The sequence below is a fragment of the Mauremys mutica genome, chromosome 8 (assembly GCF_020497125.1).
Source record: "Mauremys mutica isolate MM-2020 ecotype Southern chromosome 8, ASM2049712v1, whole genome shotgun sequence".
Taxonomy (NCBI): domain Eukaryota; kingdom Metazoa; phylum Chordata; order Testudines; family Geoemydidae; genus Mauremys; species Mauremys mutica.
In genome coordinates, this window is record NC_059079.1 from 29,609,159 (window position 1) to 29,636,477 (window position 27,319).

Sequence of the window (27,319 nt, forward strand, 5' to 3'; positions counted from 1 at the left end):
GCCGGGGGGCTGCGGGGCTGGGGCCGCTCGGCCGGCGCCGGGAGGCTGCTCGGCTGGCGCCAGGGGGCCGGGGCGGCCGGGGCCGCTCCGGCCGGGGCTGGGGAGGCCGGGGCCGCGGGGCCCGACTCCCCGGGCCGGGCCGGAGCTGCGGGTCCCCAGCTGGGCCGGGTCCAAGCCGCTCAGCCGGGACCAGACCCAGCCGGTGGTGCTTGGCTGGGGCGCTCGGCCAGGGCCAGGGGGAGCCGGACTGGGCCATGCACACACCGTCCCCCCCGCGCCCAGCTTACCTGCCTGCTGCATTTTTCAGGCTTCCCGCGAACATTTGATTCGCGGGAAGCAGGGGAAGGGGAGGAGAAGGAGGGTGGAGCATTCAGGGGAGAGGGTGAGGTGAGTTGGGGCCGGGCCGGGTGGACAGCTGCCCTAGCCTTTGTTAAATTTAAAAGCTTTTTAGAACCGTTTGTCCTGGAACAACCGGTTCTAAAAAGGCTTCTAAATTTTACAACCGGTTCTCGGGAACCGGTGCGAACCAGCTGGAGCTCATCACTGCCTAAAAAATTCCTCTTCCTCCTTGATGTTCACAGGCTACATATAGTTGTATGGTATTATCATGTCTCCCTCATTGTTCTCCTTTTGCCGCATCTGCCTTTGGCAGTTCTTTCAGTCTGTCTTCAGAAGTAGAGGTCTGCTCAGGCCCAGTTTTGAAGCCCAACCTGAACTGGCCCTAAGCCCACTCACCTCACCTTGAGAGGGTTGAATCATTTTCCATCCTGGTCCCAACCCTTCCCCCCAAACCAGATATTGCCACTGCATCCTGCTCATGGAGCCGGCGCAGCGGCAACGATGTGCATCGATGGCTTCATCCTCTGACACTGCCCCCTGTTGTGCTGATCCCATGAGCTAAAGGAGGAGAGCCGACCTGACCTGAGCCCAAGAGCCAGTTGTTTTTTCATCCAACCTGACCCTGATGCCTGTAGTCAGGTCCCATAGGATTTGGGTCAGGTTGCAGGGCTCTATTCAGAAGTCAGTTCTGCCACCCCCCTGCATTCTTTTTTTGCTCTCCCATGAATTACTTCCAGTTTGTTGCTCTCTCTGGGAATGTGGTGCTAGAAAATACAATAATCCAGATGCAGTCACACCTTAGATGAACAGAGAGGAACTGTCATCTTCCTGCTTTGTGCCATGATCCCTGTGTGGAAAAGACCCAACCCACATGGCTCTTTGTGGTAGCCGTCACCCCTTGCATATACACGTTGACTTGGTTTTTCACTGTCACCCCCAGGGCACTTGTTGCTTCCCACTTTTCTCCCTCCCATTATGTCAGTTACATCCTTTCCAGATGTGCTAGTTTGCAGTTTTCTGAAAGGAATCTTGTTCTCTGCTCAGGTTTTTAATTTCTCTGTGTCCCTCTTTATTTTTTTTCTGTCCCAGCTGATACTAAACTCCCCCATATTTAGTATCATCTGTGAATTTCTACACTGATGGGCCTCATAAAAGACACCTTTAACTGTGCGATTGTCAATGTAGATCTAACTGCTGAGCTAATTTCCGCTAGGAGCTGTTGAGGACTTACTGCGGGAGTTGGGTATTTTGTAATTACACATTTACCAATTCTGTCTGGAGTGACAAGGGCAAGGGGCTCCTTTTTATTGTTTGTTTTCAATAAATGAAACTCGAGAAGGGGGCAGTGAAGGAGGCTTCTTCTGGCTTTTTTCTCTGCAGGAAGATTAAAATATGTCAATTGTTCGACTGCTTCTGAAGTGCTGCTAATATGGTGATTATGGAGGGCATGGCATGTTTTACACCAATTAAGTCAATGGAGTAGTTGTGTGAGCATGCTGGCTGAGGAGTCAGTGTGGCCTAGGGGATAGGACTCTGGATAATGACTCAGGAGATATGGATTCTCTTCCTGGCCACAGACCTGCTCTGTTATGATAAGACTTGGGCTAATCATTTCATGTTTGGATTGGAAGCTCTTTAGGGCAGGGGCTTATTTGTCAAATTACTGTGTGGTCATCAAGAAAAACTTTTCCGAATTTTTTTTTCTCTTTTCTGGTTTGTCCCCAGCAAAACAGAGTAGCCATTTACTATATCCTGGAGGAGGTATTACAGCAGGACACCGGGGGCCTAGAGATAAGGCTAGTGAAAAACATTGTAAGCCTAGCCTCAGACCAGATGAGAGAGACTCAGGTAAGTTAGTTCTCCTGAGCTACTAATCAAAGGATCCAAAGCTTTAACTAATTTAAACTCTCTTTTTTGGGGGGGGGGTAAACTATATACTGAAATGAAAATGTATTCTTCTGTTAGAGGCCCACACCTTCCTCCAGACCAAAGCCCAGGTCCTAGACAGCACTTGTGCACATGCATAAGATGGGAAAACTCACATGTGAAAGTTACACATGTGCTTAAGTGCTTTGCAGGATCAGGACCTGAGACACATGATCTCAGACACAGAGACAGGCCTGTGGTTTCTTAATGAGCACGTCTTTCCCAAAGTCTACTAGGGATTTCATTTTTGATACTGATGTTATGTGGGAGGCGCTCTGATACTATAGGGATAAGTGTCAGTATAAAGCTCTAAGACAGACAGAATCTGAGCTATCTCCAAAAGCAGCAGCATTGGATTTAGAATCTAGTTTGGCAGCAGGAAAACCCATGGAAAAATCTCTCTTGTTCCAAAGGAAGTCAGCCTCCTTTTGGGGGACAGTTTATTCCAGGAAAGCTCTCTGAATATCTTGAAGCTGTCTGTGTCTCACTACCTCCTCAGGGAAGGGCAGGGCAAAATATCACGTGACTAAGGTGACCAGTCATCCACCCACAAGGAGCTAATAATGAATAGTCTAACTAAGCAGCTTGCAAGCAACTCGAAGGCTGAAAATTGTTTAGCCAAACGACTCAATGAATATTTATGACTAATGACTGTATCCGCAGAAAGTTGGGTGAGTTCATTCGGAACTTATGCACAGAAATAAGATCTTGACTCATATAAACAACTCTGGCTAGTGCAACCGGCTTCAGTTACTTCAGTCTTTCTCTTTTTTTTTGTTTTGTTTTGTTTTTTTTTGTAGGAAGCAACAAATGAAGTAAAAGTGGCAGCTAGCAACACGTTAGTGACTCTGGCAAGCTGCTATTTTGAGCATGTCATGTATGAGCTGCACTGTCATCTAAAACCACCGAAGCTGCCTGAAGAGTTTATTTTAGTTACGCTGGGCAACCTGTCATCAGCCTATGGTATGGTAACTTCCATCTTTTGTTTCAAAGTTATCGTCTTTCATTTAAGGACAGGGGATTACTCTCTCTACCTAAAAATGTTGCAGCTAAACAGAGCTCTGCTTGAGTGTGTGCGTGCGTGTGTGGAGAGACAAAGGATTCACTGCTCTTGCTAGTTCTGGCTTCCAGATCATGAGCTGTCCAGACGGCAGTGGAAGCTCCAACTTCTGCCCCCAACTGAAGTTCCTTAAGGATGGGAATGAGTGGAAGATCAGGTCTAGTGGAGCTCTTCTCCACCCCACTTCCCATCCGGCCCCAGTGCTCTCTCCCCTTATGCTGGGAGTGAGTTGAGCATCGGGCACAGCTGTGCACTGGTGCAGGATTCCTCTCTTCAGGGTGAATCCCCCACTGGCTTTCAATGGCTCCTTTAAAGCCAGTCTGCTCTGCTTACGCAGCGCAAAATGACCCAGGAGCCCATAGTATCCTGCCCCTCAGTGTTTCTAAGTGTGTTCTAAGAAGGCGGAGAGCAGCCGATTATCTATCTTCCTTCTCTTCTGCCTTTCTCTGCAGCACGTAAGTGTATCCCTTTTGTGAGAGTGACCCTGAACACCATGTTCTCCATGCTGGAGTTCGTCAAGGACGGCAGGCTGAGACAAGCATTTTGCGGTGGTAAGTGCCAGCACTTACTGCAGGTGCCCCAAATGGATATTTAGGGGGTCTTGGTACAGATTGGAGTGACTGACCAAGTTTGCAAACATGCCCTGAACTGTGCTCCCTGCCCTGGATTGCACCAGGTGGTGCGTTCCTTGGCTCCCGCAGCACTCAGTGAAGTTGGGAGTGCTCCTCACTTTGCAGGAGGCACTGAGCATTTGTAAGTTCAAGCCCTTTATGACTCATGGATATAATTTAAAATAAACAGACACAAAGGCTGAAGCTGCCCATCTGCCGGCAGTCTCCTGGGGGAGGAGGTGAAGGGAACAGATTTCAATACTGTACATTTAAAAATCCCATTTCCCACTCCTTCACCCATTCTCTCCTCTTAGTTTCTTTATCATCATCTCCTTTCACCCTCTTTCTCTGTCTTCTCTTCCTCTCCACTTCTCTCTTCCTTTGCTTTTCAGGTGATGCTCAGTAAGGGGTTAATCCTTACTGGGAATTTTGCCATCGACTTCATAGACAACAGGATTGGGCCCTAATTCTTCTTAGCAAGGACACTAGATACACCTACCTTTAGGGCAAAGTGCTCCCCACTACCTTCAAATCCCAGTAAAGCCAATGGCAGTTAGGGGCACTGAACATCTTTCAGACAAACTGTAACTCGAGATAAAATCATCCAGTGTTAAAGTTAAATAAACAATAACTGCAGAGGACACGAGTCATTCAGAGGAGAGCTTGCTGAAATATTTTGATTTTTAATTATATTTTCCATAATTTTTCCCCAAATTTGATGAAAAACAAATGTGAAAAATGTCAGTGACAAGTCTGATCAGGAAGTGTGCATCCAGTGTTTCTGAGTATCTAAAGAGGTGGCTGGATTTTTTTGATTTTTGAAAAATAGAAATGATTTTTAAACTTTGCAATTTTGAAAGAAAAAATCACCATCAGTAAAGATTTGTAATTTAATTTAAACTGTTTTTTCAAGCAGCTCTAATTAAGAGGTAACAAGGAAGGGAGAAAAAATTGTCTTCAGATGCTGGTAATTGAAAAAAGATTGAGAGATCTGCAAATTAAAAAGCCTTTTGAGAAACAAGACACGGAATGGGGGGAAGAGAAATAGCTCAAAATTGATGTTGGATTTCAGCGTCTAGTCCTGAACAGAGCAGTAGCTGCCATGGAATTGTAGTAAACTTTTGGCCTGGGTGTCTTCATGGATAAAGCAACTTCTCCTCGTTACTAATGTGTCCTTTTCACATTGCCTGTCTTCTCTCCGTCCATGCAGTTCTGGAACAATGGTCAAGGGCAGTACGTCTCTTTTTGGCTAACTGGGAAAAGTGCTCATTCCCCAAAGTGGGCCAATTGCGACTCTGCAATCATTTTCTTCCCGTCTACACTCATGTGACCAGCAACTGGCTGACCTGTGAGGAGCCAGAGGTGAGAATTGCTGGTTCTCTAAACCTTTAGCAGAAATTGTAACGTTAAATTCTATGTGTCTGACACTCATTGTGATGATGGCATTTAGTGGTAGGTCCTTTTGGATGGAACAGAGTGTCATGTAAAACATCTAAAACCCAAACATTTATAATGTCACCACATCATGGAAATTCTGTCAGTACACAGTGTACATGGATTCTAGTTTTATGCACCTAACGTGCAGATAAACACGGGATAGTGGCTTAAATTAATTCCTCCATTCAGCCCCAGTGGAGTTCCAGCAGGGATGAGTTGGCCTAGAATGCATACTAATCTGGGGAATATTTTACCTGGTATAGTTGTGAGGTGCATTAGGATATAATCCTGAAACCAACCCTACGAGTCCCGGTTCTTTAGGAAATATTGAGATAGGCCCATTCCTACAGTGGAACAAGGGAAGTTGCAGGCATTGGAAGTAGAAAAGGTGTGCCCATTGGATGATACTGAATGAATTAGTAGGAACATAAATTCTGTGTCTCATCTATGCAGCTCAAGCAGGCTATCATCAAAGCCCTTGGTCCCATGATGAGCCTCCTGCTACACAAAGAGGAGTATCAAGATCAGATATTTGAACACCTCTCATGGCTCCTTGAGCAATATAACGAAAACACTGATGTTTTTCACGTCACCAAGGTGAGGTACCACTCCTTAAGGTAACTGTCTATGTGTGTGCATGTATGAACTGCACAAGGAATTTGCTGCCAGTGGGGTTTCCTGGTTGAGACAGTGACTTGTTAGAAAATAAATATCCACACGAGTTCTGGGTTTATACACATGGTGAGCCAGGCAAGAAGATTTGTAGGTAAATGCCTCTTATGAAAAGCATCCTCTGTTTCCTGGGGAGGATGATAAGGAGATAAAAAACAAAACACCTGCCCCCCTCCCCAACAAGATCCTCCCTCATGATTTCCCAGTACATCCTGTCAACTCTGCGTCTCTCTTTTAGTTCATAAGCTCCCCAGAGCATGGTCTGCCATATGTTGTCTCTGGTCAGTACCAAGCCAATGGTCAATGGCTGAAAATTAATACTAAGGAGGCTTGAGGGTGATTGCTTTGGATTATGTAACTAGATGGATCTAAAAGCATTGCCTGTCTATTTCACCTCCCGTTCTATGCAGTGCTGTTGTAGCCATGTTGGTCCCAACAGCGCCAAGGTGGGTGATATTGAATAAAGATATTGTCTCACTCCCCTTCTCTCTCTATTTCATCTACCCTGAGTACCACATGAGCAAGAATTAAGGGGCCATATTCTGTCTTCAGTGCGGCTACACTGTTGTAAATGAACTCACGAGACAGCTATAACTTCTTGGTAGTGATATTTACTCACCATCTCTGTTGGTTGAAGCTTTCTGGTACAGTATGTGGTCACTTTTGGGGTTGAAATACCCATGATTTGGAGGGAACCAACGCATGATGGACTTGTTTGATAGCATCAGAGCACTACAGAACTGCTTCAATATAGTAAAATCTGTAGATGGCATCAGAGACATTCTGGAAGCTTGAAGCAGCAAAGGAGAAAAGTGTTTAGATGCAGGAAGGAATTTGATTGTCACCTTTTTTATCAATAACCTGGCAGAGGACATAAAAACATCTCTGATAAAGTTGGGAGATGAGATAAAAATTGGGAAGTGGTAAAAAATGGAGAGGACAGATTCACAGAGATCTAGATCACTTGGTAAACTGGGTGCAAACAAAGGTGCATTTAAATATGGCTGAATGTAAATGTGAGCATCTAGGCACAAAGAATTTAGGCCATACATACATGATGGGGGATGCTGTCCTGGGAAGCAGTGACTCTGAAAAAGATTATTCATCATGATCACCACAATCAGCTGAACATGAGCTCATGCTGTGGCCAAAAAAGCTGAAAAGCATAAAAAGGGGAATCTCTAGGAGGAGTACAGTGGTTATTTTACCTCTAAATCTGGCACTTGTGTGACTACTGTTGGAATACGGTGTCCAGTTCTAGTGCCCACAACTCAAAAAGGGTGTTGATAAATTGGAGAGGAGATTGAGAGAAGAGCCACAGTGATTAAAGGATTAGAAAACATGCCTTACAGTGGTAGAATCAAGGAACTCAATCTATTTAGTTTAACAAACAGAAAGTAAAAGGGTGCGTGATTGGGTTTAGCTACCCAACATTGGTTCAACACGGGATAATCATACTTTATGGGTTAAGGAGGCCATGGCCCCTCATCTCTGCTGGGCATGCTTCAGCTGGAACCAGGATATTAAAGAGAGCCACTCAGCTCAGTCTGGGATGGCTGCCGAAGAGAGCAGAGGTGCATTCAGGAGCAGTGCCAGGGTTTTTGGCACCCTAGGCGCAGGGCCGGCTCTACCCATTTTGCCGCCGGTCCCGCGGCTCCGGTGGACCTCCCGCAGGCGTTCCTGCGGAGGGTCCGTCCCACGGCTCCGGTGGACCTGCCGCAGGCGTGCCTGCGGATGCTCCACGAGAGCCGCTGGACCAGCGGACCCTCCACAGGCACATCTGCAGGAGGTCCACCGGAACCACCTGCCGCCCTCCAGGCAAAATGCCATCCCCCCCAAATCCTGGCGCCCTAGGCGACTGCCTAGCTCGCCTAAATGGAAGCGCCGGCCCTGGGTGCATTGGAGGCTCCTGCAGAGAGACTGCCAGTGCTCCAGGATTCAGAGGTCAGCCAGACTGTGGCTGCAACCGACCCCCAGCCGCCCAATGCCAGAGATGGAGGAGAGACCACAGAATTCCTGAGTGGAAAGTATCCTAGGTAGACTAAGCATTGATCCAGTTGAGGCACTGGGCTTTGACTTGGCGTGTTTTGGAAGGATCCCCGCTGATTTGGTGGCAGATACCCCTGCGGCAAGACAGGGCCCTGGGCTGGGACCTGTGGAATACGTAGGACCCAGTGGAGAAGGGCTGGCCACTAGGCAACACTTCCCTGCTGCAAAAGGTGGTTCTAATGACTCTGGCCACTAGGCCGCATTGCTCTGCTGCCAAGGGTGGTTCCATTGACTTTGGCCACTAGGCCGCACTGCTATACCTAGAAGGGGAGCCCTACAGACTCAGGCTGTTTGGCCGTGGACCCTCACTGAAGGGCTGCTGCGCTGATCCCAACCATTAGGCTATGCTGCCATAGGAGTCAGGACTGCTGCGGTGGCTAAGGAGACTAGGCCAGCTGGGCCGCCCGAGATCTACTTCATTTCCTCCACAACCTGGTACCACCCTGACGGGGTGGACCTATCCTGTGACAGGTGACTTCATGACAGTCTATAATATCTTACATGAGGGACTCATGTTTTATAACGGGCTCTTCAGTCTAGCAGAGAAAGGGGTAACTTGATCCAGTGGCTAGAAACTGAAGCAAGACACATTCAGACTGGAAATGTGGTGTCCATTTTTAATGGTGAGATAATTAACCATTACAACCATTTACCAAGGGCCGAGGCAGATTCTCCCTCACTGACAGTTTTTAAATCGAGATTGGGATGTTTTTCTAAAAGCTCTGCTCTGGGAATTATTCTGGGCAAGGTCTGTGGCCTGTGTTATACCGGAGGTCAGACTAGATGATGGCAATAATCCGTTTCGGCCTTGGAATCCATGAATCCCCTGAATCTGCTTCAGTCACTACATATTGCTCCTGTGTGTGCCACCATCTGACTTTCACCCTCTGTTGCAGAGTCTGAGCCAGCTCTTGGAGGTCTCTGGTGAATATAAGATCCCTCTCCCTGACGGGAAGTTTCAAGCCATCTGCAGTGCTCTGCATAACCAGGTGAGGGGTGGTTTTGCTTGGATCCCTTGAGCTTAGGCACAGCAGATCTGAAGCATATTAACAATCCAAATCTATGAAATGATAGTGCAGAGCCTGGGGACTGCCTCATGCCTTACTGATTTCTGCAGGCTCAAGAGTAAGCAGGTAGTGGTCTCACTTTCTTGGCTAATATCCAGCTCAGTTTGTAAAGCAATTTTACCATAAGCCGATTATCAGGGGGAGTCAGAGTTGTACAGTAAACACTGTGGCTGTGTCTTGATTCGATGAGCTCTGCCGTTCAAAACACTTTAGCTTCTCTCATCTAATGTATTGGACATTGTGTTTGATTCTTGCTGTGCGTTCAGTACCATCCACCTGGGGTTCAGACCTCTAGTTGGACAAGTAGGAAGTGGAAGCTTAGAAATTAATTGAACATTTTCTTTTCAATTGCTTCTGATTAGTTTTTCTTTGACCATTTCCCTTCTTCCCACAGATCTGTTCTCAAGCTAGGCCGCTCAGCATGGAAAATCACACAGAGCTGGTCCATTGTGTAGTTCAACTAGGTAAGGGGAAGAAACTCTGAGTTACACAGTAGTTTCCTTGTAACTTCCTTACCTTTGTAAGGTATGGTAACAATAAGAGTTCTGTCATCAGCGAGGACGTGATTTCTTCCCTTGCAGCCCGTTCTTCTCCAGAGGATCTGATAGCCTTTCTGCACTCACAGCTGAAGATTAAGAATGAGGCTGTTTGTGTGACCTCTTTGAAGCTGCTCAGAGCTATTGTTGATGCTGACTGTAAGTAACACAGGAGCAACTGTGCCAGCTGCCCTCTTGGCCGACATGCTGAGGGTTGAGTTGGGGACGTCCAGGGCAGGGCCGGCTTTAGGAAGTGCGGGGCCTGATTTGTGGGGCTTGTACTCACCGGGCGGTGCCCTGAGACTTCGGCTGCACTTCGGCGGCGGGTCCTTCACTCGCTCTGAGTCTTCGGTGGAACTTCAGCAGCGGGTCCTTCACGTGCTGCCGAAGACCCGGAGCGAGTGAAGGACCCGCCGCTGAAGTGCCGCCGAAGACCCATAGCGCTGCCGGGTGAGTAAAAATTTAAAAGGTCACTGGGCGCGGGGTCCTGTTATGTGCAGGGCCCTGTCAGGCACGGGGCCCAATTCAGGAGAATCAGAGGAATCGGCCTAAAGCCAGCCCTGATCCAGAGCTAAAAGCATGAGCTACTATAGATTGAGCTAAAGAACCAAGGCTTTGTAGGCCCGGCAGGGCTGTAACAGACTCATCACCTCTGCAAATGGGGCACAGAATCTCTATAACACACAGTCACCAGTGGTCTGGATATCCACTAAGGGGCAAAATGCTGCCCTAAGTTACCCCCCTATGGCCACACAGAAATCAACAGGTTCAACTAAGTGCTGAATGTAGCCCAAGATATTTTTCAACTTCAGATACAGAAGTTGACTTGGGGCTAATGCACATTAACGATAATCAAAAATAAAATAATACCCCTGACTTGATAATCGTCAGTATTAGACACTGTAGACTAGATTCTGAGTTCTGTTAGACTGTGTTAAACACAGATTGACCTCAGTCTATCTAATTCTTTTATACTATTTCCATCATGGCAGCATGATGGCACTATTTATAGAACTGGAATTACTTTAGATTTACACTAGTGTAACTCAGACCAGAGTCTGGTCCTATGTTTTCCCCATTGATTCTGTGTATGAGAGAAGCTTGGTATTATTCTTAAATAGGGCCTTTTGAAATCCGGGATTCATTCCAATGTGGAAAGTGAGTGTGTGGATCAAAGAAGTACTGTACACCTCTCCTTATCTTTCAGTGCCCGAGACAAGACCGAAAAAGTGTCTGATTGTGAAGGCAGTGAAATCCACTTTCAGTGATCAGAATGCTACGGTAAGATTGTGTGGAGCAGTGAAATATTTCAATTTTTTTTCAATGATATGGGATGAATGGACATCTGGGTGGAGCTTTCATTCAGATCCAGAGGAGAGACTGCAGACTAGAGAAGGCATGTCATTATCCTGACTGTGTTAAATGGATCCATGTTTATAAGCCAAGGAGATCAAATCAAAAGCATAAGGACTCTCATATCCTATCTCCTATTTCAGGCAGAAGGGATAACAATAACTCATGTGTGTCATCTCTACCCTTGCAGGTGAGGAAGGCAGTTCTTCATTTCATCCAGAGGCTGCTCAGCTTACAAAGTGTGGAGAACTGTGCAGCTTGGGATATGGTAGCACATGTTTTCACGGAGTTCAGTGTGTCCACCAGCAAACTGGTAAGGAGACTTCTTAACACTTAAGACTCGGTCCTACCATTCTTGCATGCTGACTGCTCCCCTTGCCTTCAGTGGGAGTTTTGACTCAAGGACAACTGGACTGAAGGATTAGAGCCAGAATCTGATCAGTTATATTGGTGTAAAGTCAAGGTAACTCCACTGACTTTAGTGGCGTTACTCTGGATTTATACTAGTGTAACAGATCAGACTCTCACACTGGGTATTTACATCTAACAGAGTCATCTAGGTTCCTCAACCCTCTGATGAGTCATTGAAAATTCTGAAAACACCATTTTTCAGTGAAATGTTCTTGTACAAGGAAGCACATCTCTTTGTTTTCAATAGACTCTCCAGAGAACATAATGGTGCCCAATTCTGTGGCTGTTGAAGCAAACATAAACTATCAGCAAAATACCGAGGTTATGCAGGTTGCATCCCAGACTGTCAAGAGCCTGGAAAAGCTTGCTGCATATTTCCCTCACTACATGCTCTAATCTACATGTACTAGTTTAAAAATGTCTTCAATCCGTATTTCTATCCATGGACACAGCCAGAGGCTCCAGAAACTTTGTGCTCCATGATTGGATCCATGATCTGTATTAACATAAACAGTTCAACTTTACAGTAAGTTGTTGAAGATCTTAGCTCTGCCTGGCCCCTTTTCTTCAAAGTTGGAGCTTGTGGCAATACTCTCCAAGGGCCTTTTTTTCACACACACGCGCACACACACATCCATCTTAAGGAAGGCTGCTTTTTCTCCTCGGGCCAGTTTTGCTCTCCTTTACACTGAAATCAGTAGAGTCAATCAATATTTAGTCCGGTGTAAGTAAGAGCAGAATTAGGCCCGTTGATAGAATCACACTCACTACACCCAGAATGACCAAGCTGGTTGGGGCATCAGAACAAACAGAGTGGATCCCCCTGGTTCTGCATATTGATTTCCACTGGGCAGAGTCTGAATGTTTTTCCTCAGAGATAAAAAGATGAAACAGTTTTTCAAATTTAAAGAAAATTAACCCTGTTGGGGAAACTCTTGTGTTCAGAGAATCATTCCCTTCACTTTAGGGTTTTCCTAAGCCTGGGATCTGACCCACCAGTTAAGAGTTTCCATTATTCTCTTCCCTTCAGATGTTTGTGCACTTCCAGTGCAATATAAAAGCAGGCATAGGTCAATGTTCATGATGGCTTTGTAAGAGAAGGACACTGATTCTCTAGCCAGTGTCTTGCTACTAGCTAATAAGTTCTATAGAGCTGTCTCACAGCAGGGTACAACACTTCTCACCCAGGCTATTCCGGAAGAAAACACGATCCAAACCCTGTGCACTGACATCCTGCAATGTCTGGACACCTCGGTCACTGGAATGACCCAAGTAAGTGACCTGTTGCTACTGCTTCTTGAAATAGGGACGTTCTTCCTTATCTTCCTTGTACCTCCCCACAAGGAAGCTTTTTGCACAGTCAGCATAATGGAGGAACAGCATGTCAGATTCATGTCAGGGATGTGACCCCTTCATCATGGAGTAAGTGGTTCACATTAGAGAAAAGATAGAAAGCAACTGAACTGGAAGGAATCATGTTGCAGAGATCTTCTCTTCATTCTTTCCACTGTCTGAGTGCAACTGCCCCTTAGGTCCCCCAGGGGGCTAAGCTACAAGCTACATGAGAGGGAGGGATTCCGACAGCAGGATATTGGAGGTGGGGGGATGGAAATAGCTGCGTACTGAACAGTCTCGCTCTTCTCTGCAGGTGTTATGGCCAAGGCTTCTCGAATATGTGGTGCCAGTTCAGTACACTGGTACTTTGAAGCCTCTCTGCAGATGCCTTAGGGAGCTGGCTGAGAAAAAGCAGCAGGAAGGAGAAGAAGCTGCTTGCCTTGACTACGGTGGACCAGGTTTATAACAGAAACTCTTTCATTTATGCTCTCCAGGCACACTACGCAATGAACAGGTTCAGTCTGCTCCAGTTCTCTCATCTGCAATGAGAAGGCTAAAATGAGGGATGGTCTTGTGATTACAACATGGCCATGGGATGGAGCTAGGAAATGTGGGTTCTGTTCCCAGCTTGCCACCAAAATTCTGATGTGACCTTGGGGAAATCACCTGATCTTTCTCTCTCAGCTTCCCCACTTGTGAAATGAAGGAGTAATTAATGGCAACCTCATAGAGGTGCTGTGAGATGGAATTCATTCATGGCTGTAAAGCATTTTGAGAAGCTCAGACTGAAAGCACTATGGAAATGCAAATTATGATCAGCTGCATTCAACATTGGTGGGCACGTTGGAAATGGCTAGGTGAATAACATCAGCAGGACTCTCTGAAAGTCTGGCAGAATTCATGATATTCTCTTTCTTTCCCTAGTGAAACTCCCTACACCCCAGGGGCTGCTGGCACGACTCCTGGTGAGTAGACCATGAGAATAGGTTTTCTGTGGAATGTGAAGTGGGACAGTTAACTATAAAAATGGGTTTTCTAGCTAGATGCTTGTAGACAGGCTGAGGAATGTGTATGATTTGGATCTCTCTGTCTCTGCCCTCTCCTGAGACGCACTGTTCTGCATCCTCGTACTAGCTAGAATGCTTTCTTCTTCAGGAAGGCACTGCAGTAGAATCAACAACTCTATTGTATGGTCTCCACAATGAGAGAGTCTGAACTATTCCCTCCTTCAGGACCACACTGGTATTGTGCTGACCAAACTTAGCCTGTTCTTTCTCTCTCGCTGACAGGTAGTAGCCTCGTCCCCTTATGCAGGAGAAGGACACGGATGTGCTGCCTTGCAGTTACTACAGGCCCTGCACCAAAATATCCATGTAGCAGTGGGTGAGATGTGGGGAGTAAAGATCCCATCTCTGCTGCAGTACATTGAAGGTAAAGTGCTAGTTAGGAGGAGTGCGGTCCATGGAGCATAGAAGGGAAGCCAGAAAATGCAGCTTCGTATCGACACGTGTTGTGCCATTCCTGTTGCAGTATGTGGGAACAGTGGGGAATTGAAATTGGGCTTCTAGGCCCTCACTTTTCCTTCATCTGGATAACTGTGAACCACTGGGCTAAATCTAGAGTTAAACCACTGAAGCCAATTCAATCCGGGCAGAATCAGGCCAGGAAGGTTTCAGCTGAATGGAAATTTTACAGCAGTTCCCCCCACACCTTTGCTAGGTTAATGTTTCGGAAGGTGAATTACACGTGAAGTTGGAGGTTAGTGAAATATTTTGGGGTTCCATATATAGTCTGATTTTGCAAACTGAATGTTTCTGAAAATTAAACCCCATGTTTACTTTCAAGGGTGATTCAATTAAAAACCCAGAGTTTTTCTTTCTGTAAGGAAACCTGAGCCATAAAAGCTAGGTTGGCCAAGTGGGTGCCCATGTAGACTCTAGGTATTGTGGGCCTAATAATGTCTTTCAGCAATTTTACAGTGGTATGAATCTATTGACCTCCTCAGTCAGTGTAGCTGCATCTACACTATGGGGTTATGCCAGCAGAACTCCAATGACGTGGTTGTGCCAGTGTAGTCTCTGTGGAGTATGACAGACCCTACGTGGAGCACAAACCCGATATGTTTCTGATGAAGGTCAGACCCCACAATGTTCAAGTGGGTTTGATAGTCAAAAAAAGATTTTAAAAATGAGCTGTATCTTCCCTAGTTGTTGCTGTACAGAGTCCCCAGTACTGCCTTGTGCCGACATTAAAGAAGGGTAGGTTAGAGCTGGACATTCAGAAACGGGGCCAGATTCTCAGCTGATGTAAATCAGTATAATTCCATTGACTTCAGTGAAGCTACACCGATTTACATCAAGTTAGGATCAAGTCCAGAATCTTTTATTATGCAGGAAAAGTTTGTATTCCCATTAAACCCAGTCTTCTGATGTGCTGAACAGTTTTCTGAGATGCTAAGTACCCTCAGCTCCCATTAAAGTCAAAAGGAATTGGGAGTGCTCAGCATCTCACTCCTGGTGGGTTGACTGACCCTGAATAAAAATGCCAGCAGGGTACATAACATGATACTTTCTGTTGGTCCAACAAAGAACGTTGGCGTAGGTCCCATTTAGCCTTGAAAGCCCAGGCATGTTACAGCTTGGCAGAGCAGGGGTTTTCGAAGGACTGATTGCAAAGGAGATTCCTGGGATGACTCTTCTTGCTAACCTAGCTGACATTATTGTTTTGCCTCCTGCTTCATAGGAAACACAGAGAATTCCCTGGACCACGCGCGGTGGGAGCAGATGCTGCTTCAGGTACAAGATGGCTTTCAGCTGTATTGTCACAGCCCTCCCTCCCCCCTCCAAATGTATCAGCTGGGGAAAATATTAATGATAAACTATTCATTCTAAGCAGAGCTGGTCAAACCATTTCATTTGCAACTTTTGTTCAGTGAAAACTGGCCTTTTTTATTTTCATGGGACACTTTCAAATTTTTTTTTTTTTTTTACACAAAACAAAACAAAACCCAACCCAACTGGAAAATGTTCAGTTTTTTTTTTAACTGAAGTTGATTTTTTTGGTTTTTTTTCATTTGCTTTCCTGTTTGTCTCCTTCCCCCTGCCTCCCCTCCCCCCGCCCCGGCTTTTTCAGTCACAAAGTGGAAGAGGGGAGGAAAGGCCTGGGGACGAGGGATAAAGGGAAGGAAAGGGGGAAAACAAAGAACTGAATAATGGTCATTTTTTATTTTGAAAAGCAAAATATTTTTGTTTCTTTCACTTTTCATGTGTGTGTTGAAAAATCAAGAAAACAAAAAACTCCCACTTGCTTTGTGAAATGGACTTACCATTGTTCAACCAGCGCTAGTTATAAATAACTCTGCGTTACCACTGGGAACAACACACAACATAACCAGAAAACCAGCATGCTCATGGTGCTAATGCACCACTGGGGGACATAGAAAGGATTCTTTTTTTCTCTTTGCCACTCAAAAGAAAATTTGCTGTGAGAAACCCCAAAAGGAAAAGAGACAAGACAGGGTTTGGTGACTGTATCTCAGGGAGAAGCCTTTCTGCTCAGAAAGAGCTCTTTGCAGCCTCGTGTAAATCCAGACAAGGAACACTTTGATGGCGAGTGCTGAAAATGAAAGGAAGGGACCTAGTGACAAATACGCCCCAGAAGGTTTGCAGTTCCATTTGGGGTTGGATTACACTCTGGAGTTCCCCATTCCAGATCCAGCCTCCTTTGAAATTCTTTGGGCTAAAAAATCAACTAAGATTAGGTTTTCTTGTGAGGTTTCTGAGATTTCCTGGCTGCTGTTCAAAATTAGGGCCTGAAACAGCAAAGTGCTGAAAGTTACTAACCTCTGGCTGACTTCAATGGGAGATGAGGGTGTGACTCCTGGTCCTTTGGGTGTCCACTGACTTAGGCTACAGGATTGGGGAGGGATAGCTCAGTGGTTTGAGCATGGCCTGCTAAACACAGGGTTGTGAGTTCAATCCTTGAGGGGGCCACTTAGGGGTCTGGGGCAAAAATTGGTCCTGCTAGTGAAGGCAGGGGGCTGGACTCAATGACCTTTCCAGGTCCCTTCCAGTTCTAGGAGATTGGTACATCTCCAATTATTACCTTTTATTCCCAGGATTCCCTGGATCTGATCTCTATATAATCAAAGGGTGTCATGTAAAGCCTTTACTGGATACCTGTGTCACACGGCTCATCATAAGCATTGCACAGTGATTGGATGGATAATATATAAGGTGCTATGGTTCTATACTGAAATTGATGCTTTTAAGGTCTGTGAGTTCGGGCTGGTCACCAGAAAGTGATAAACAAGTTTCTTTCAGGCAGGAGACGCTTATCTGCCTGTGAGTAATTATTCACAGTGGATGCTAATCAACAGAGGAAAATTCTAATCAAGTGATTGTGAAGTCTCCAGAGGAGATTTGATACAAGAAAAACAAGCAAACAATAGGGGGTACCCTGTTTTCAAATGAAGACAATGGATGCGTGGAACTATATCTGGAGGTCCAGAGGTATCTGGCCCCAGGTATCCTTCATCTATTGGACGAACTGACAGCTCCTTGTCTTATGAATGGAGGATGATCTTTGGTCTGGGTGTTTCATGCTGGGAGAGAGATTTGGGGGAGCTATCCTTTGTGAGACAGGGGAATATTTGGTTATCTAAGTTCAAGCTCTAGAAGTGTGTTAGGATTTTATTTTTACGTAACCATTTGTTTACATTAATTTTACTTGCTGCTTCTCAACTCTCTGATCTTTGTCAATTGAACTCTGCTTGTTTTCACTATAAATGTATCTAAGTGTGTGAAATGGAGCGGTGATGCTGAGGTGAAACTGGTAAGGTGATGTGTAGCAAACCTATGAATTCTGTGAGTGTCCAGTGGAACAGGGGCTGGACATTGTGGGGCTGCAGAGAGGGCTCGGCGGTTGGACTGTACCGATTGCTTATCTGTAGAAGGAGAGTGGAACCTGGATGGGGTGAGAAGGGCGTGCTTGTGTTTCCTGTGGCTGGCTGAGTCAGGAGCTGACACCTGGCAGGCACAGAGAAGGCTTTCTCATGCTAAGGGCAGGGGTAGTGAGGTACCTCACAACCCTGGGGACCCTCAGGAGGTGGCAGAATGGGTTCATAGCACTTCAGAGAAGGTGCCTGGTCCTTCGTAGTCCAGGGCCCTTTGCTCAAAGTTTACTAGACCCATCCTCCATCCACTATAAAATCACTCCTCAATGGTCAGATTTCTTGGCTCCATCTCATTCTCCAATTCACTGTTCATCTGGATTTGAGGACTGAGAGGAATCATCACACAAAGGTTAAAGAACAACAGCAGAGGAAATCTGGGTTGTCGATGTTTATAGTTCTCAATAGGGAAATAACCTTCCCATGACACCTGAATATTGGAAAGTTTACAAGAGAGAACAAGGAAGAAAAAAAAACACCAAACAAATAAACAAACCCCCACAACAACCCCCAAATTCTTGCAATTAACCATCTGCTTTAACTCTCTTCTTTTACACTCAGTTCCTAAGAACATCTCTGGGGATGATAGACGACAGTGCCTGGAGCAGCCAGATAAGCCTTGAGTTGAACCAGCAGATGGCCAGCTATGCCAGCCCCTCCCTTGAGAAGGTTTGTTCTCTGTTAAGGCTTAGTTTCTAGTTAATTTTCCTTGAAATTCTGATTGGGGGGCTGCATAAGGCTTCTCTCAAGGCTTCATTACTTTATATTTTATTCTGCATATAAAATTTGTTTTTACTTGTTCCCTGCTCTCTTGCCCCCCTGCCCATCCAATATTTGCTCGGACAGGCTGCTTGTCTGTGCTGCATTGTTGGTTCTCTGGCTGGGCTAGATGATGACATGTTTCTGCAGTAGGAGTGCTTGGACTTGGCTATCTTGTTCTTTCCTGAGTGTTGCTGAGCTGGGTCTGTACTGACTGGCACGTTCTGTTACTGGTATCTCTATGCCGGTCTCTTTCTTTCAGAGTTTCCTGTATAAGGCGCTAGGAACGTCCTTAGCAGTTTGCCAGGACCTGGTCCATGTTAAATCCCAGCTTCATCAATTTTTGACAGCAACAGATTATATGGAAGCCCCTGAGAGACAGGTGAGGACCCTGTCCCTCTCCCCGCTTTACCAAGTAACCCCTGAATGCTCCCTGAGGGGCTCAGCTCTGAGCTGGCCTGGGACAGATGCTATTTTGCTTCATATCCTCTTCGTTGCTGTTTCACTCAGCCCACGGGTCTGACGCCTGACTGGCGCTTTACACTCCTTCAGCTGAAAGGAATGGACTTGTGGGTTAGATCCTAACCAGTATTTTTCTTGGGTGACAGGGAGTCATTTCCATCCTCGCACTCTCTGCTGAGAGCCACTTGGACCTCACCCTGAACGCACTTCAGGAGTTTGGGGCTACAGTGAGCAAGGTTACGATTCCTGGGTTCATCAGCCGCCTGAAGGTAAAGGAGCCAGGGGGTTCTCTCCAACTTCCTCTCCCTCTATAGCAGGGGCAGCAGCCCCAGGGTAGTGTCTGCTCTGCTCAGCTTGCATTGTCCCCCAGTGTGTGCATTCTACGTGACGCCTGCAGTTAAGCAGAGAGGAGCACACTCTGGAGCTGGGGTTCTCTCAAATGATTTTTATCATCTGTATCATTTTATCATCTGATGTCTCATGGCTTGAGCGCCCCTCCCATGCACAATGTGTGGGAACTACCTCAGTTGCTTGCATGGAAAAGCATTTAAGGTATTTTTAGCGTTTTTTTAATCCCAGTTAGTAGCTGGAAATGAGGAGGTGTTGCAAGCAACATGTGGCCAACCAACCTGCTTTAGGTAGACCACCAGTGGTCTACGAATGACAATTATGGAACCTGTGATTTAGAGCAGTGGTTCTCAACCTGTCCAGATTATTGTACCCCTTTCAGGAGTCTGATTTGTCTTGTGTACCCCAAATTTCACCTCCCTTAAAAACTACTTACTTACAAAATCAGGCATAAAATTATTAAAAAGTGTCATAGCACATTATTACTGAAAATTGCTTATTTTCTCATTTTTACCATATAATTATAAAATAAATCAACTGGAATATAAATATTGTACTTGCATTCTTTGTAGTCTGCTGTAAAACTAGGCAAATAGCTAGATGAGTTGATAAACCCCCTGCAAGACCTCTGCAGACCCTCAGGGGTACACAAGTAGCTCTGGTTGAAAACCACTGATCTAAAGGCTAGAGCAGGAGACTAGGCCTCTGGGCTTCCACTGCTGGCTCTGCCATTTACTCACTGTGCAGCCTTAGGCAAGACATTTAGCGCCTGATCTTGTACCCACCAGTGTCAATGACTAAGCTCCCGTGTACTTCACTGCTGTAGGTTCAGCATTTTAGGCTCTCTGTGTCAGAGTTACCTAGTGGGAATGATGGAGATACTAATATCTCCACGCCTCTCACAGTTATTATATTGCTTAAATACTTTTTGCAAGTGGTTTGAGATCTTTGGCTGAAAAGAGCTTTGCAAGTGCAAGCTGCTATTGCTGCTGTGATGAATTCCTCGGTCAGCAGCAGATCAGAATTCCAAAGCAAAAGGCATCAGAAGAACTTTCTGATTGTCTAGGACTACCACCATGGGAGAAGAGGCCAGACTCGCAGCACCCTGATGCTGACCTACAGCAGCGTGGCTGTCCATGCTCCAAAAGAACAGCTTCTCTCCCGAGTAGAGGCAGACATCACAAAGAACATCCTTCTCCATTACAGAGCCAGTTGTCAGGTAAGAGTTTTTGCATGATAAGTGTCACATAACTCAAATTTAAACCTGTAATGGATGGAGCGTGAGCTGTCACATGTTGTATCATTTTTGTTGCTCTTCTTTGTATTCTCTCTAGTTTTTCTATATTCTTCTGAAATTCTGTAGACCCCAGCTACACAGTAATTCAGATGCAGTGACACTCAGGCTATTCAGAATAACACTCTAACTCCCCTCATATGGATGTGTATCTAGCTCTATCTTTTGCTACCCAAGAGAGACTAGTGCTAGCCTGTATTTAGTTGATTTGCTCACTACTTCCCTTACCTCTTATCTGTCGTCTTGTTTGTCTGTGTGCTTTATTTCTGTTCCCCAGGTGCCTGACTGCTGGTCCTGACTCTCATCTCAATGCAACCTCTCCACGTCACTTTGCCATTCAGTACTGCCTTGTCTAACTGAGACTCTCACTTAGGCATTGCCAAAAACAGTTGAACCAAACTGAGATCTTCCAGTAGTTCACAAATGCAAATACTACAGAGGATGGCCCCTGATATTGACCTCTGCAAAACACCCTCTCTGGATACCTTTCCTGCCTTTTGGAAGATTTAACAATAGTGATTTCTCTCTGCTCCATATTCACCAGCCAGGACATTTTGAGGATGTGTGTTATGTGGGACTATCTACATTGCTAATAGCTGTTTTGCATTTCGTTTTTCAGGTGCTGGGCATCACTGTTGCGAACAAGGTACATTCTAAATAATCTGCCCTCAGCTCTTGCATTTTCTGTACACAAGTTGCTTGTTTAAATTGCACAGAGCTTGGTTTCCTTGCTACATCAAGCAGGAGTCCTGGCTGCTCTGGTGTAAGTAGGCCTGGATTTATTTGATGAACCTGGGTTTTCTCTTCTTCTGAGGTGGGTGCAGAGCCAGAGTCCACTACCTTCTGGGGTCTGGGGACACCTCTCTCCTCTCCCGAGGCTAGATTTAATTCCTGATCTTTATCTTCTGGACTCTGGTTCTTCTCTCAGTTTCTCATCCACATCCTCTTGTTTCTCCTTCTGGATTATGTAGGACATGAACCTAAAATTAACCCTCATCCAGAATGTCATGGAGATTAGCTGTGCCATCTTGGAGACCAGAGACTCCCAAGAGTTCGAATTCTCATACAAACTGGAGCTCCTTGGCTACATGTTGGTGAGTGATTAGGAGCTTTGAGGATTGAAGTACAAGAGAGTTTGTTGTAATGTAATGAGACTGGTTTTCTGGGGAGATGATATTTTATCCATTGGCTGTGACTGTACTACTGCAGTCTCATGAGCTACCTGCATGGCACCCAGAATGCTGGGTCCACTCTGAGCTTGGCAGGGATGCTGACATATATTGTGGGCTGTAACTGGAAGGAATGGCTTGTGTCTTGTGAGTTCTCTTTCTGTCCTCTGTATAGCCTGCAGATGGCCCTACGGCCCATTTCTGAGGCAGAGAGCCTGCTGGGCACGGTGTCTGTTTATTCCAGGTCTGGCATATGGCCCTGTTTCAGGGTGTGAGAGGAAGGCCTCTCTGCCTTTCAAATCCATTTCCCATTTTTGATGTCCCCATTCATGCATTTCAGGACTTCATTAAAATGGAACCACTGGATTCCCTGACATCTCCAGTTCGCTACCAGGCAGTTCTTGCCATTGGACATCTGAGGTAGGCTATTTTCTGCCATATTTCCTGGCACTGTGATGCCTTCTTATTTGTTAATTCATGAAAGTCAGGTTGGGAGCAGTCTAATGCCTGCAGGGTTTGGCTCACCAGGGCCGCCCGGGGGGAGCAAATGGGGCAATTTGCCCCAGGTCCCGGGCCCTGCAGGGGCCCCCACGAGAGTTTTTTCAGGGCCCCTGGAGTGGGGTCCTTCACTCCGGGGGCCCTGGAAAACTCTCACGGGGGCCCAGTCTTCGGCAGCAATTCGGCGGCGGGGGGAACTTCCGCCCCGGGACCCACCGCCGAAGTGCTGGGCCTTCAGCAGCAATTCCCCGTCACCGAAGACCACAGGCCCCCTGAATCCTCTGGGTGGCCCTGTGGCTCACATGCTGCTCACCAGCAGGACTTCAGTTCTTAAGGATTTGAATGTGTCCATTTGGGGGTTTGTGCTCGAAAGACACAAGATTGGAGGTTGTGGGGCATGCAGTACAATGGAGCAGAGTTCAGATGGGGAGGGAGGTGTCTGGCTAGCTGGCAGGGGGGAGGAAGCTTGTGGGTTTCTCTAAAAGGAGATTTGAAGTTTTAGCTTTACTTCTAGAGGAGCCAATACTTAATAGAGGTGCAAAGTGAAGGGTTGTTTGCACTTGGGGTTCTAGATTGGTCCAATCTCTAGTCATTGGACCCATTTCTTTTACTTGGAGGTGGTACTGAGTCTAATACATGACTTTTCTCTCCATCTTTTTTCTGCCAGCAAGCTCAAACCATCTCTGACCATGGAGGAAAACCGTGAGCTCCTTGGTCAGTGCTTCAAAAGTTTATTTCCCCTTCCTCCCTTGGAGAAGATGAAAGAGGAAGACGGGACAGCAAAGGATGCTCTGCATATACAAGTACGTGACAACAATTCTCCTCCGGCACCATCCACTGTATTTCTGCCCAGCAGGCACTGGGTGATGGCAGTCACACATGGCCTCCCTGGCAAGGTTATGGTTAGCTTTCCCCAGCCCACACACACAAATGATCTGTGCTGAGCCTCACTCCTTCTTTTCTGGTTTCAGTCACTCTACGTGAGGTCCTTGGAAGCCCTTGGCAAGCTAGTGGAGACTTTGCTGGAGGAAGAACCAACCGCAGACTGGTTCCAGGAAATGTTTGAAGTGAGTAGATCATTGAACCGTGGTGCAGATTGTTTCTTGTGTTACAGCAGGGAAGAGTCAGAGATTTAGGGGGTCAAGCTTCAGTTGTGGAGGAATTTTCCACAATGGAGTGAATTTTAGGGAGAAAGCACCAAATTCTTCCTGGGATAAGCGGGCATGTGCCCCACTGAAATCCACGGAAGCTATGCCATTTTATGCCAGGGCTGGATTGGGACCAGGTTCTTACAGTGTCCTTGACACTACTTGGAGCGGCAAGAAAATCACCACTGCAGTAGCCAAATCCAAGAGAACCAGTGGAAACTGATCACTTCTTCTAAGAGGAATTCATGAATATTGAGTTAAGCCCTGTGTATGGAAACTCATTCAGAGGAAACTTCCTGTTCCTCAGACATGAACAGAATATCGTGAAGAGCTGAGGGGTGGGGAGTTTGATGCACGTTCAGTATAAAAATGAAGTTATAAAAGGAGCTGGGCTGGGGGGACTTCTCTGCTCTTATTCAAATTAATAAAAAGAAATGCTCCTCTCTGTCATTTTGCCAATCAATGTGGGAGAAGTTGCCCAGGAAATAGACCACAGCAGCAGACATCAAACAGCATGCAATGTGCTAGACAGCTCCCATCAGACAGTCTACAGCAGACATCACATACACGGGCCCAGATTCATCTCTCATGTAACTCCTTTGGCTTCAATCACCAGAGGTGAATCTGGCCCCTGGGACTTGTATATCTAAGGGGCTCTTCCATTAGACATGTGATTCCTTTGCTACATGGAGGTCAGATGCTTTGGAGAGGGATTTTAGTGACAATTAAACCTGTTTAAGAGGAACTTTTGGGAAGGATTTTCTGGTACTAACTCTGTCCATTCCCCTGCTCTGCCAACAGCTCCTAAGGACATGGTTCAGTTCGGGGAAGGAGTGGGAGAGAGAACGGGCCTTGCAGGCCAGCACCCAGCTGCTGACTGCCTATCGAGAGACAGTTCACAGCACAGTGAGTATAGCCGTACTCTTCCTTGAGCTGACTTCCCTGCTTACGTCAGATCTGACACTCAACGCAAATGCATGAAAAACTCTTCCAGGACAGCAGCTGGGATCTCAAGGTGACTAACATCCCTCTGCTTCCGTGAGTGAGAGGTTTACACAACAATGCTGTGACCACACTGCGGGCAGACTGCAAGAAGTAGAGGGAGACAACCGCCAAACTGATGGCTTATTCTATCATTAGATTCACCAAGTCAACAACAAAAGAGCTTCCACCGTAGTTAACAAGATGCCAAACACGGTCCCCTTTTTGGCATTCCAGACCTTGGCTCCCATCTAAACATCTCTGTCTTGGAAGAGGCGGGAGGGATAGCTCAGTGGTTTGAGCAGTGGCCTGCTAAACCCCAGGTTGTGAGTTCAGTATTTGAGGGGGCCATTTAGGGAACTGGGGTAAAAATCTGTCTGGGGATTGGTCCTGCTTTGAGCCAGGGGTTGGACTAGATACCTCCTGCGGTCCTTTCCAACCCTGATATTCTATGTCTAATATAGTGAGGGGTTACTGGAAACCTGATTCACCATATGTGGGGTTCACTGATCATAAAGGCCCAGATGCTTATCCCCAGGTCAATGTGAATCTCAGGTCTTCCCCAAATATCACGCTGTCAGCCAATCCTTAACTAAATCTAAGATTTATTGTTAAAAGAAAGAAGAGTTACAAATGGTTAAAAGATCAATATCCAGACAAGTGACTTTCCATGTTCATAGTTCAGGATCACAACAGTGATGGAATAAACTGCTGGTTTGTAAAAGTCTCTCTGGAATCATCCCAACAGATCAGAATCCAAAGGCAGCTTAGATGTAAAGTCTGTTAGTTTTTCCAGGCATTTTCCAGGTTCTTCCAAATGATTATTTGGAAGATCTCTGTCCTATGGCTTACACTGTCCCTGTTCAACATTTAAGCAGTCTAGAGATGATAGGATCAGGCCCGAGCCTTCTCTTTTATAGCTATTCTACCAGGCTGACAAGCCTACCTCACAGAAATTGTCACAGAAGGCCCTTCCCCCAATGCGGATGGCCTGTTGTACTTTGCTTTGAAGATAATCTTCTATTTCCTGTGCATACCCAGTAAACTAGTTACATTCATTCACATAAGGTAATTAGCCGTTCTTCCATTATAACACAGATAGTTAAGCTGAAGATAATGTAGAAATGATTGGTTTCCTGAAGTGTCTTACATCTTTGATTTTAAGGCTAACTGAACACCTTGCACACATAATTAAGGCAATTAAGCCATGAAAGGGAATTAGCATCTACAAGCTAATTTAGTTACATTGTGAAACTTCTAACCGGGTATAGATAACCACAGACAAATACACTTAGCATCTATTGTTCATTTTTGAATGAGTTGGTGATTGCTAGTCTAATACATCTCTTTGAAATTCACATGCACGTGAACTGTCTTGACACAGTAGAAGTGCCTCTTGTTAAGTTATTATGGGTCATACACAGGTTGACTGGTCTGCCAGTGTCACAAATGCATTCTTGGTTCTTATGCTCCCAGGATGCTAAAGCTGAATTTCTATGTAATCAGCTAAGAACATAAACCATAAGAGTGGCTATCCTGGATCCCCCAGAAGAATGGTTCATCTACCCAGTATCCTGTCTTCTGACAGTGGTGGGTGCCAGATGCATCAGAGGGAATGAACAGAACAAGGCAATTGTCAAGTGAACCATCCCCTGTTGGACAGTCCCAGCCCCGGCATCTGGCAGTCAGAGGTTTAGAGACATCCAGATCATAGGGTTGCATCCCTGACCATGTTAGCTAGTAGCCAGAGATGGACCTATCCTCCGTGAACTCATCTCATTCTTTTTTGAACCCAGTTATACTTTTGGCCTTCACAACCTCTCCGTGGCAATGAGTTCCACAGGTTGACTGCATTGTGTGAAGAAATGCTTCCTTTTTTTTGTTTTAAACCTGCTGCCTATTAATTTCATTGGGTGACCCCTTGTTCCTGTGATATGTGAAGGACTAAATAACACTTCCTTATTGACTTTCTCTACACCAATCATGATTTGATAGATCTCTATCATAGTCCCTCTTAGTCGTCTCTTTTCCTAGCTGAAAAGTCCCTGTCTTTTTAATCTCTCCTTATATGAGAAGTTGTCCCATATGCCTAATAATTTTTGTTACTCTTCTCTGTATTTCTTCCAGTTCTAACATATCTTTTTTGAGGTGAGATGAGCAAAACTGCATGCAGTATTCAAGGTGTGGGGGTACTGTAGATTTCTATAGCGGCATAATGATATTTACTGCCCAGGGCCGGCTCTACAGTTTTTGCCGCCCCAAGCAGCCGCCTGAATTGCCGCCCTGCGGGGGGGCAATTCAGCCGGCTGCTTTAGCCGCGGCTGGGATTTAAAAGGCTCTGGGCTCCCCGCCGCGGAGGGCAGCCCAGAGCCTTTTAAATCCCCGCCGCCAGCGGGGAGCCCAGAGCCCTCTGACTCCCCGCCGCGGCTGGGATTTAAAAGGCTCTGGGCTCCCCGCCGCTGAGGGCAGCCCAGAGCCCTCTGATTCCCCACCGCGGCTGGGATTTAAAGGGCTCTTGGTTCCCCGCGGCTGCAGGCAGGGGCGGCTCTAGGATTTGCGCCCCGGGGGGGGGGGGCGCTTTGGCGGTTGCCGGTTGGCGGCTCCGGTGGACCTCCCGCCGGCCGGCCTGCGGGAGGTCCACCGGGGCTGTCTGCCGCCCCCTGGGGGATGCCGCCCCAAGCGCGCGCTTGGCCCGCTGGTGCCTGGAGCCGGCCCTGGCTACATGCCACCTCCCTCCCCTTCTGCTCAGGAAAACAAAAAGTTTATCCTAATGCTGTTGGTTCACCAAACCAGGCCTACTGCTTTGGCCACAATTCAGTGGCACACAGCCAGAAATGTAGCAAACAGGAAATGAAAGAATTCAGTCCAAGAAAACTCTGCTAAAATAAAATAACTACTTGGTGTGAATTCATT

General features: G+C 46.3%; 1 protein-coding gene across 3 annotated transcripts in view; it reads left to right on the forward strand.

The window, feature by feature from the left end:
• Positions 1–3,129: 3,129 nt before the first annotated feature.
• Positions 3,130–27,319, forward strand: part of LOC123375366 (maestro heat-like repeat-containing protein family member 2B) — a 57,773-nt gene continuing 33,583 nt past the window's right edge. For all 3 annotated transcript variants that reach the window (XM_045026159.1, XM_045026160.1, XM_045026161.1), the window contains exons 1-24: positions 3,130–3,228; positions 3,778–3,876; positions 5,147–5,298; positions 5,827–5,970; positions 8,991–9,083; positions 9,556–9,625; positions 9,743–9,856; positions 10,905–10,978; positions 11,241–11,363; positions 12,650–12,733; positions 13,110–13,254; positions 13,721–13,761; positions 14,086–14,227; positions 15,539–15,591; positions 18,309–18,416; positions 18,769–18,888; positions 19,115–19,237; positions 20,383–20,535; positions 21,230–21,256; positions 21,582–21,704; positions 22,120–22,199; positions 22,945–23,080; positions 23,249–23,344; positions 24,227–24,331. In XM_045026159.1, the coding sequence (XP_044882094.1) occupies positions 3,141–3,228; positions 3,778–3,876; positions 5,147–5,298; positions 5,827–5,970; positions 8,991–9,083; positions 9,556–9,625; positions 9,743–9,856; positions 10,905–10,978; positions 11,241–11,363; positions 12,650–12,733; positions 13,110–13,254; positions 13,721–13,761; positions 14,086–14,227; positions 15,539–15,591; positions 18,309–18,416; positions 18,769–18,888; positions 19,115–19,237; positions 20,383–20,535; positions 21,230–21,256; positions 21,582–21,704; positions 22,120–22,199; positions 22,945–23,080; positions 23,249–23,344; positions 24,227–24,331 (2,493 nt within the window). In that variant the 5' untranslated portion in view covers positions 3,130–3,140. The remainder of the gene's footprint in view (positions 3,229–3,777; positions 3,877–5,146; positions 5,299–5,826; positions 5,971–8,990; positions 9,084–9,555; positions 9,626–9,742; positions 9,857–10,904; positions 10,979–11,240; positions 11,364–12,649; positions 12,734–13,109; positions 13,255–13,720; positions 13,762–14,085; positions 14,228–15,538; positions 15,592–18,308; positions 18,417–18,768; positions 18,889–19,114; positions 19,238–20,382; positions 20,536–21,229; positions 21,257–21,581; positions 21,705–22,119; positions 22,200–22,944; positions 23,081–23,248; positions 23,345–24,226; positions 24,332–27,319) is intronic.